The following is an 11,215-nucleotide window of genomic DNA, read 5'->3' on the forward strand; positions in this document are numbered from 1 at the left end:
GGCACAGTCCACCTGGCCGAGGGGCGCATACCAGGCGAAGCCAGCTCACGCAGCAGTCAGACAGCAGAGTGCGCCAAGGCTGCAGTAAAACTATGTTTGCAAAAACAAAGTCTGGGTCGAAGAAAGAAAGGAGAAAGAGGACAGGCAGAAGAGAGGGCGTCAGTATGTCACACAGTTTTTCCTCAAAGAAAGGTGGGTTTGGTTGAGTGGTTAAATTCAACCTGTTTGCTAGCTCTGATATCCACAGTAAGAGGAACTATGTTTCCTCTAATTATGGTAAATGTGTTGTCGTCCTTGTCCCTACCAGAATCAGCAGCTGATGATATGTCAGCAGGTGTCCCCTCACAACCCAATGAACCTCAAGAAGGTGAGCAATGTAGCATGTTAGCTAGCAGCCTCATTTAAGGGGGTCTGTGGGAATCACTTAAGGCTCTCTTCTCTATCAGTACTATTACAAAGGAATATAAAAAGGCTATTTTTGGAGATAAACACATTGTTTTTCCACAATGATAATTATAAATATCAATCAGTAAAAATGTATAAATTGTTTTGGACGCTGGGCAGGTTGAAGCATTGTTATTTAGTCTGTTAATGTAACATAAATTATTGTGAGATTATTACTATGAAGCACCTTTTTGAAGGCACCATACAAGAAAAAACAAACCTCTTCATCTACTAAATACCTTGAAATGAAATGTTTCAAATCTGACTGAATTATGGGAGGTTTTACAAGATGTAATTTGTTTATGTAGCTTTTAGAACACAAACCAAAAATCAATAATTTCCAAATAATTCATCAGAGAGCAAAACTGAAACAAAAGCTGTTAACAATTGTAATAAATAAACTTAATATAACATTGAACACAATAAAATATGAAATCTAGTATTGATGATGGAGAACTACAGCTAATATCCTGCAGGAGTCTGTGCTGCATTTTCCCTGTTGTGCATTAATTTTAAAGACTGTTGTAACTTGGATAAAGATTTTGCCACAAATGATAGCCTATATTGCAACACATAACAATTTCATTATGTACAGAGCCTGGACCTTCCCAATGCCAGGTTTGGTCAGGACAAAGTATATACGTATTCATGCAAAGTTGTCCAACTTTAAAATTTTATGTAACCCTAACTGACTCCGGTTTGAACTGTGTGCTTATTCATTTTATGTCTATGATGAAGCCATGGAAACTTAATAAAGAAGTCACCTTATGAGCAGTGAATTCATATTTTTTGTCAGTCATACAGAAATACTTGATTTCATGAGGAAAGACAGCTGAAAATGTAGTTATGTAAAGCTTTGACACAACATGGAAATTTAATTAGATACCCAAATTTGAATTTTATCATCAAATAAATTTTTAGAATAAACACATTTTAAGGGAGTAAAAGGGAAAAGGAGATTAACACCTTTCAGCATGTACATTTCCTGCTTTTTCCAGCAGTGATATTGCTAATTCTGCTGAAGGAAATTCACTGTTTAATGAGACAGTTGGTGAAAATGATATGTAAATAAGTAAGAATGCATGTAGACCTACATAATTAAGCAAAACTGAAACACTAATATAAAGTTGTTGGTTGTTTTTTTTTTTCTCCCTTCGAATCTGGGAGGGTGGAACTCCAGCTCCAGCTATGGACGAGCCCCCAGGGGGCCCAACTTGATATTTTTTCATGGGACCCAAAATCTCTGGCAGCCCCTCTGTGTACCTCAGCTAACAGTTCATTAAAAGGGCTCATACTATTCCTCCTACCTCTCAAAAGTCTGGATAGTGAAGCTTATAAGCGGTCTTCCCAGAAAGGAACAGAACTGTTTTGGTGTCTGTAGTCCGGTTCTCTCTCCGGTCCCGCCGGCAGGTAGAACCACAGACACCGGGAAGTCCACGATGCGTCCCGCTTTGACGTGGTCGCTTTTCCCGGCCTCGCCCGCTAGGAAACCCCCCGGATGAACGGGCCTGCCCACTTCACTGGCATCGCTCTGCACTTTGGCGGGACTGACATCCATTAGTTTATAAACGAGGACGTGGGTGTGGTGTCAAAGGATATTTTCCCCAAAACAGTTCATTCCTGCGTGGTGTGTGGGATGTTCGAGAGCGTAGCAAAGTGGAAGGATGGAAACATTAAGCCAACTCATAAAAACAGATGTTGTTCCGTTAAATCCTTTCAAAATAAAAGGCTGTAGGTATTTGAGAACAATTTACTTCCTGAAGAGCATAAAAAAGGGAAATCACAGTACAAGTCTGTGACCCTGCTTCTTGTGGGGCTTTTAAAAAGCAAACTGGACGTTTTCTTTAACGTGAAAGACTCGTTCCTATATAATAACACTTTATTGCATTTTTATTAGAGCAAGGCAAGCATTTACATATGCAAATGGGTAGAAAAGGGTGAAATTCATTGATAGCAGATAAGCAGGATAGTCAACTGGATGTTTACAAACCATTCAAATTAGATTACGGTAGAATGTTTTGGTTGTAACAAGTTGTGGGTTTAGTTGATTAAACAACAGGGGTGAACTCATTTTGTATATTTGTCAATGCACCTGAGAAATTATTTATCCGTTTTTGACTTTATTTTTACAAAAATGAATGTTCAAGACAACAACGATTTGACACAGATTTGTAAATTCATCTGCAGCAGCTGCTCCAGAATCTGAAATAATGTTGAAAATTGCAAACCTCACTGGACATCCTAATTTTGCAAAATAAAATTCCTATTGTCATTAATATTTTACAGAATTTTCACTCTGTTTAAAATAAATTGACTACGTATGCCAACCACAGGTTGATTTTCACAAATAATGTTAGAAAATGAAGTAACGTGTATTTAAACAGTTGTGTCTACAATAATACTAGAACTGCTGTATGTTAGCCTCTCTGCCTGTAAGTACAACTACCACTGAAAACAACGCATGACAGAAAATTTCATTTATTTCATACAAAAATTATTACAACATCAGGTAATGACAAACATATGCCAGACTTTGAAGCCAAAGCCATTTACATATTTAAGTATGTTTCCAGTATACACAAGTATAAGTAGAAATCATCATAATTCTTGCATCAATCTTATAAACATGCTCGTACTTCAAAATGCAAGTAGGAATTTATTATATGTACACATATTTACACATTTTGATATCTTAGAAACGTTTTCTTGTATGTTTTTTTACTGCTTTTGGTGCAGATCTTTTTCAGCATGCAGAATGAATTCATGAGCTGATGCTTTGCTTTACACTGTTCACATTTTTCTAAATAAAGCTCTTAGTGTTCCCTTTGGAGGTTCCACCTTATGAGGAAGCAGCTTCTCATAAATCGTGTCCAATAATCCATAGCTGTAACTTCCAGATGTCACGTCCCAGCTGTATGGTCAGTCTGAAAGTTGTCCAGCTCTTAGGGTTCAGTCTCATGCCAGTTCTCACTCAGACGCTTTTTGCCCAACTTCTTTTTGTTCTTAGATTTGTGTTTGTGCAGGATCGGTGGAGGTAACGCATCAGAATCCTCAAACTTGCTGCCCGACTCATTGTGTTGCCTCGAGTACCTCTTGCACTTGCAAGATGTCACCACGGTGATTTTGTACGTTCTTGTGCTGCCGTCCTGGCACTGCAGCTGGATGCGCTGAGTGCGGGTTTTGTCATTAACACATCTCCAGTCCTGGTTACCGTTCCTGCGAGACCAGAACTTCCTGCCATGAGCCCCGCCGATCCAGTTTTCAAGCATCTGTGTTGGGAGACACTCGCCTGCACACACCAGCTCCTTGATGGGGTTGATACTGGTGCAGTGGCCGTCAGAGATGTACTTAGTGGATCTCAACTCTCTGCATCCTATTTGACTCCGATCTGTTGCAGACAGGATGAGGTGTGAAAAAAGCAGTAAAGGTTTGAGAAACAAACTCATCATGCATCCTCAAATTATCAAACAAAATGGATTTAAAAAATTGCATCAGCAATAGAACAACAGATATCGGTTGACCCTAATTTCATTATGATAAAAATGTCTTTTTATCTACTTCAGTGTTACCATATTGGCCACAAGATAAGGATGCAACATAAGACCTTGAATACTTCTTCAAAAAAACGTTGATTAGCAGAGATTTTTATTTTTTTATTTTTTGAGCATGCAGCATTATTCTCCTGCAGGCTACAAACACGATCTGCCTGCTCACCCCTCCACAGCTGTAACCCAAACCCTTCTCCATTCACAAAGCTCCATACAGCTCAGTGACAGAGCTGGATGAATGAGGAGAGCAGCGGCTCCAGCATTGTGTTTTTGCTATACTCTACCCCCAACTATGCAGAACACAGATCAACAGTTATGCAGGGGGGGTCTCAGCTACCTGGAATTCAGCCAGGTGTGTGTTTTTTGTTATGCAGCTCACTCTGCTGATGAGCAAAGGAAAAAAAATCTTTGCTCTTACTGACATTTTTTTTTTAATAATAAGCTTGCAGAAACATTTTCTTCATGGCTGCTGAAGGGAGCAGACGTGTCCAGAATGCAGCCCAGGGGTCATTTGCAGCGCTCAGATGCATTTCTAGGATGAATGCATGAATGGGCTGTTGATGAAAAGTGATGCTTTCTAAAATGTTTATGTTCAGATCTTTACTGTTATGCCTTTTTTTAGACCAATTTGAGTAGAAAAAAGTCAACATAAAATTATTTTTAATTAAAAAATCTATATTTGTGGACTATGGATTAGCTGATTTTCACCATCTTTAATAGTTTGGACACCTAGGTTTTAAATTATAGGTGTATAGACCTATACGCAGGATATATGCCTCAGGGCAGCTGTGGCTACATCGTAGCTCATCACCATCAGTGTGTGAATGTGTGTGTGAATGGATGAATGATGCACTGTAGTGTAAAGCGCTTTGGAGTCCTTTCTCTGAGAGGCGCCATACAAGTGCGGGGTCATTTATCATTTATCATATAAAATACATATACTTATAATAAACGTATTAAGAATATGGCATTTTTTGTAGCTCGTTCTGTCCAATAAACTGAAGTCTTAACTAATGCATCCCACACCCAATCTAATTGTGCTAAAATCAGATGATGCTGTTGAACTGCAGGATGCCTCTGCAGGGCAGCACGCCTCCTCCTCCAACTCACCGCCTGTGTCGCGCGTCGAGCCGCCCGCATCTTTCCCACCGGTCCGCGCTCGGTTCAGGGACGCGTTGCTCTGCACCTCCGGCACCGGCACGCTCACACGTGAAAGCAGCTCCGTTGCGTCGTTCTTGAAGGCATGACAGCTCCTCAGGAGGACACAAAACAAGAAAAGGGAACGGCATGGCTCGTGCGCGCGGAGGTGCATGGTTTATAATGAGGATGCGCACTTCTCCCCTGGAATAAAAAGAGAAATGCTCCGGTGCTGCTGGGTGGATGAGTCGCTATGAGGGGAGACTGGTTTTATACACACGAACCAACCCGCCTCTTGCTTTGGCAGCTTCTCAAGTGCGACACTTTCCAGAGGTTCTGATTGGCCCCCACAAATCCAGTTCAATAATCCCACCCAGTTCCTTTCCATCCATCTTTTTTCTGTCAGTGTTTGGTTTTAGGAATTATGTGCCCAAAATGAGCAGTTTCAAAACGTTCCTGTTTGTAATGTCACAAATGGGGAAAGTAGAATGGAACCAGAGCTGCTTCTGGCGAAGCAGCAGTTTTACTACAAACTCCTCCCAACCTTCACAATTTTCAGACTCTCATATGACAGAAGAATTTTGCATACAACATTTAAAAGATAAAAAAAGAATACAAATTTTGGAATTATGCACACACCTTTTTCACAACTACCTTACACAATGCGCCCAGATAACAGAGCTTCTCAGCTTATAGCAGCCTGAGTGTGGGGGGTATGACCAGCAGCTTCTTTTCTTAAAGTGACAGAGCCCTAAAACGGTTCATTCTGGAACCTGTAAAGAATGAAACTGCAGAAATCGCTTTATTAGAGAGGAAAATTTGAGCAAAGAACTTTATGGACATGTTTGGTATCAAGAATCTATAACTAAAAAGGCCCCCTTCAAAGGAAAAAGATGTAGTCGCATTCAGTCATGAATGTCTACCTTCAAAATAAGATCAGACTTTATGTTGCAATATGACTTTTTTTCTGTTTTATGTTCAGGTTTTTTGTAACACTTTTCAAAAAGGTCCCTTTTTAATGTCATTAATGTTAATGTAATGCAATAATACACAAAGGGTCCCTTTATTAACAATACCAGTATTGGTAAATGTCCTCAAGGTTGGGAGGCCGGGGAGGGGAATGCATAGCATAATATGGTTAAGCAGTTGTCAACACTTTCTTAAATAATTTATTAATGCTTAATAAAGCATTAAGTAACTTTAAAAAGGGATACTTTTTGTAAAATGTTGCTTGATTTTTTTTATAAGCTGAAAGAAATTTAAACCTTTTGCAACTGCAGGTGCTATTTATAGGAACTGTTGTTATTTTTGTTCTTTGTGCATTTTTAGTGAAATGAAATTTTTAAAATAACTTGGGGTAAATAAAGTATTAATTTGCATCTTAATCTCATGTTAAAAAAAAGCAAACCTTAAAATATATGTTGTTGTTGTTGTTGTTGGTTATTTATCACTTTATTGTCCTCCAAAAAGCATTAACTTTAATTGACCAAAATTACCAACGAAGCTACTGGGATTGTATTACTTAGGTCCTTATTTCAAGTAAGAATAATTACAACATCATATTTTGGTGCATTCAATCAAGAAGTTTCCAAAAGACATGCAAACGTGAGAATTTTGACCCCAATTATGTTCTAAAATGTCATTTTGCTGGTGGTTTTCAGGTGAAATTAACTCAACAGGTCTCAAAAATAAAGGTGATTAATCTATGATCAAAAAAGGAAACACAATTTAAAAATTACTCATTTTACTGTACATGCATTCCTATTAAATTTAGTTCACACAGGCAGTCCAATTGTCAGTATCATTCTGCTGCAGGAACTCCACGCACGTATTACAACAATCAGGCCAAAATGACAGCTACATCAAACATTTTCTTGTTAAAAACAAGAGCTAAAATTAGCTTTACTTGATGCGTGTTTTGACTTTGTGGACTCTGAGAACTTTTCCCTCCGCTGATGCAGGTAACTTTCTCTCAGGAAAACAATTACATCCTCAGGCTTTTTAACCTGAAGAGGAGCGACAGCCCTAAAATGTGTCGGGTGATAATAAAAGTAAACAGACAGGAGAGCTCAAGTTTCGGCTTTCATTCATCTGAGCGACAATTAGTGTCTTTGCACTTTTCCTATCAGTGAGACATGCCAGGATGAAGTGTTCTGCACTGCAGTAATAATATCTCCCCCTGTGGTATACAGCACACACACAAAGACTCCAGATAGTCTGAGCACTCGCATGATTAGACGCGTAACTGACAGGAAGGAAGGCAGATTACACGCCGGCAGCATCAGATTTCTGTTTTAAATCAAACACACACCTGAGAGAGCGAGAGAGCAGCCATGATGGGAATGTCTAATTTAACAAAGAAAAACTTCAGTCACTTCTGATGATGGACACCGGCGAGCCAATCAGTGTTTCTGATCACTTTAATGGATGCCAGAGTTCAGACTTGATTCAAACATCTCTGCAGAAATTTGATTTCAGTTTATTTATTTTTTTATCAGTCAAGCTTCTTGTGGCTCTGATATGGCGGCTGGGGAGCCAGGTCGGGTAACTTTAACCCAAAATGTAACAAATCACAGAAGTGTTAATCCTTTTTTTGAGCTTTGATTGGTGCTATAAAATTTTGCACTTTGGAATCAATCAATCATTTTAAGGGTCAAAACAGAGGTTGAAATAGTGTTGAAAATAGTAAAGGAAAGGGCTCTTTTACTGGTACAAAAATAGAAAAATATGCAATATCATAAAAAAGAAAAAAATAACAGGAAAACATTTATTAAGGCATAAAGTAGGTAGTATTAGTTTTAAAGTGGACATATTATGCTAAACTCACCTTTTGCAACTATTGTCTCCATTGCCTCTTTCACTCCAGACACAAAAAAGCCCATCCATCTGTTTTCTGTCAGTATTTGGTTTTAAGAAGTATGTTATTAAAATAAGCCATTTCAGAAAGTTCCCATTTGTGATGTTACAAACTGGGAAACTAGAATGAGACCACCTCTCACATAAAAGAGAGGGCTACTGCTGGAGGAGCAGCGGCTCTAGTCCGAGACCCTCCCAGATATCAGAGCTTCTCAGCCTATAGCAGCCTGAGTAGAAGCTGGGCGGGCCTGGCCATATCCAGCTTGTTTTCTTAAAGTGACAAAGCCCCGAAACGGCTCATAATGGAAGGTAGCAAATAAGCTAGGAATAAAACTGCTGGTCTCACTTTATGCAAGAGGAAAACATGTTTTGTACCAACCATGGAAGTATTAAAACTTAAGATATAAATTCATAATATGTCTCCTTTTAGTATTAGCCTAGAAATCTAGACAGACCGTAGAAGTAGCAAACAGATTTTGCGAAACAACGAAGATGGCGACAGCTCGTTTCAAACAGCTTTGTCATCAACTTTGGAATTTTTAGACTTGGGCTTTTCTTTGAGTCAAGAGCAGATAGAAGTTAGCCTGGCCTGCCACTTGTTCTCTGTTTAATTATGCACAGAGAACTAGTCTGGTTACTCACAGGCAGAGTGACAGACGAGGGGCGGGACTAGCCAGCTCAAAAGATAACCAATCAGGAAGAAGGTGAAAATGCCGACTGTATCGTGCCACACTGTAGTTTTTTAGCTGTAGTCAAAAATGGCGACGGCGCAATCTTTTTCTTTTTTTTTTAGAAGAAGAAAGGCTTTTAGCGCTTCTTCTTGTTGTGGTTTAAAAGACATGTCCAAGTCATTTAGAACAGAGTGAAGAGCCGCAGCGAACTCCGCTTCAGACGCCGTCTTCGTTGTTTATGAGAAACTGAGCGTCGTAGTTTTTTTAGCTGTAGTCAAAAAGGGCGCCTGGCGACAGCGCAAACATCTTTCTGTAGAAGAAAGGCTTTTAGCGGTGGAGTGACCCGTTGACTGACATTTTTAGTGATGAGTTCGTTACGGACACGGTTCGAAAGACAACCATAGATTCCGCCCCACGACTGAGCTCTGCCTATGGGTCGAGGCCAGACTACTCACGTGGATTTGCCAGGCTACTAAAATAGCACCCAAATAAGGTTTCAAAGTATTTCTGAATAATTTATGACAGACTTTTTTGCTCTAAAAGAAATTTCTAAGGCACAACAATAAACAAGAGCCTTTCTTATTTCTGGATTTTGTGCTAAAAATGTTAAAAACCTTGTTTTTTAGCTTGCTGAGAGAAAAGATAGCACCCTAGAGATAATTCTAAATGAGCTCAGCAGGTGAGCGGCCTGTTGTTAGAACTCACATCACCCTGTTATTGTTTCTGATCTCTTTTCTTTTCCCTCCAACAAAGACTCCAGAACCTCATTCAGTCCACTTCCGACAGAAACTAAAGGACAGCGTGAGCATCCTCCTCCCAGAGGACTGTTTGCTCCCCTTTGAGCTTCCAGGTTAAATGAATGCTGAAGAGTAAATATGATCGGCGCCAGCTTTTGTGTTCCTGGTATGTAAAGAAAGATAAAACAATGCTGAAACTCAGCAACAGGAACCTGTTGCCCTCGCCCCTCGTCGGAAGTGGTCGGATGGGTTAACTGGATATCGACAAGCAGAAGACTGGGAAGGTGCATGATCAGGAAAGGCCTGTATGCTCGAAGAAAGAAATCCATGACAGATGTGTCAGAGTTTGCAAAAGCTTCCATAAAGGTCTATAATTATGGATTTTGTCTGAACCACTTATGTTATTTCCTGAGTTTAACCTTTGTCTGTTATCCGGGTGATTACTACTGCAAGTGCTTTACTGGTTCATCAACAGGTATGTTCCAGGTTTTTTAGAGGCAGCATAAACCTTCCAGCAGCAAGATGGACTAGAGAAACCTGCAGTCACTCACATCAGCTGTAGCATGACTTTAAATAGGTTTTTGAAAAATAATCCCTGAAGCATCCTTTGTACATTTGTTATTCCAGATTATAGAGAGTTTTCTTTTTTCCAGTCTTTGAGGTAAACTAAGTCCATCATGTGATTCTGAAGCTGCAAGGGTGTCCAAGCAGTGGCGCCCCCAAGAGGTGGCCAAAGGTGGCCTTGGTCACCCCTAGAAAATTGCAGGGCACAACCAGGAAAGACCAATGTTACTTAATAAATCATATTAATCTTCAGACAAACCATAAATGTATTTGTTTATTTATTTTTATGAAAATGAATAAAGGAGCTTTGATTGCATAACTACAGGCTAAACTTTCCCTGAGTTACCACGGAGATCAATTTGGCGTGCCACCCCAAAATTTTCTCTGGCCCCATGGCCACCCCCTATGAAACATTTCTGGGGTCGCCACTGTGTCAGAGGGGTGTAAGAGCATAAAAACAACTAAAACATGCTGGATAGCAGCTCTCCAGGACCTGGACTGGGCATCGTTCTATCTTCAGGTAACTGCGGAGCGGCATCAAGTTGCGTTTGTCGAGCGCGACCAGAGCATGCTCGGTTATCTGAAACAGCTGTTTTAATTTTAAAAACCAAACTACAACCATGTGTTAAGATGATCAGCTTCTGTTTGCATGTATGAAATCTTTAGAATAAGAAAAGTTCCATCCATCCATTTTCTGAACCCGCTTGTCCACGTAGGGTCGCCGGGGGGGGGGGGGGGGGGGGGGGGGGGGGACACACCGGTGCCTGTCTCCAGCGGTCAATGGGCAATCAGGCGGGGTACACCCTGGACAGAGAGCCAGTCCATTGCAGGGCAGCACAGAGACACACAGGACAAACAATCACACACACACACACACACACACACACACACGGAAATTTTAGACAGACCAATCAACCTAACAGTCATGTTTTTGGACTGTGGGAGGAAGCCGGAGTACCCAGAGAGAACCCACGCATGCACAGAGAGAACATGCAAACTCCATGCAGAAAGATCCCAGACCGGGAAGCAAACCCACGACCTTCTTGTCACAAGGCAATAGATCTAACCACTGCACCACTGTGCAACCCTAATAAGAAGAGTTATAACCAACAAACATCAAGTCTTTTCCTCACCTCTAAAGCCCATCCCCACAAATCTGGCAGTTTTACATACTTGTAGACAACTGCCATAAAGAGAATCCTGTAGGTCAGGGTTAGGCGATCCTGTCCAGCACGTTTAAATTGTTTCCTTGCTTCAG

At 40.4% G+C, this 11,215-nt stretch overlaps 2 protein-coding genes across 5 annotated transcripts in view; both read right to left on the reverse strand.

The window, feature by feature from the left end:
- crppa (CDP-L-ribitol pyrophosphorylase A) overlaps nucleotides 1–2,757 on the reverse strand; it is a 61,171-nt gene extending 58,414 nt beyond the window's left edge. For all 4 annotated transcript variants that reach the window (XR_011520527.1, XR_011520528.1, XM_054740885.2 and 1 more), the window contains exon 1: nucleotides 1,752–2,757. Coding sequence is in view for 2 of the 4 variants with exons in the window: in XM_054740885.2 (XP_054596860.2) it covers nucleotides 1,752–2,002 (251 nt within the window). In the remaining 2 variants the exon portion in view is untranslated. The remainder of the gene's footprint in view (nucleotides 1–1,751) is intronic.
- A 147-nt stretch (nucleotides 2,758–2,904) lies between these two features.
- sostdc1a (sclerostin domain containing 1a) lies at nucleotides 2,905–5,659 on the reverse strand. The gene is made up of 2 exons (XM_015949833.3): nucleotides 5,103–5,659; nucleotides 2,905–3,832 (listed from the first exon to the last, which is right to left on the reverse strand). Exons 1-2 carry the CDS (start codon nucleotides 5,302–5,304, stop codon nucleotides 3,387–3,389), a joined length of 648 nt encoding a protein of 215 aa, XP_015805319.1. The 5' UTR covers nucleotides 5,305–5,659; the 3' UTR covers nucleotides 2,905–3,386.
- Between the last annotated feature and the right edge of the window lie 5,556 nt (nucleotides 5,660–11,215).

This window comes from Nothobranchius furzeri, chromosome 5 (genome assembly GCF_043380555.1).
Source record: "Nothobranchius furzeri strain GRZ-AD chromosome 5, NfurGRZ-RIMD1, whole genome shotgun sequence".
NCBI lineage: Eukaryota > Metazoa > Chordata > Actinopteri > Cyprinodontiformes > Nothobranchiidae > Nothobranchius > Nothobranchius furzeri.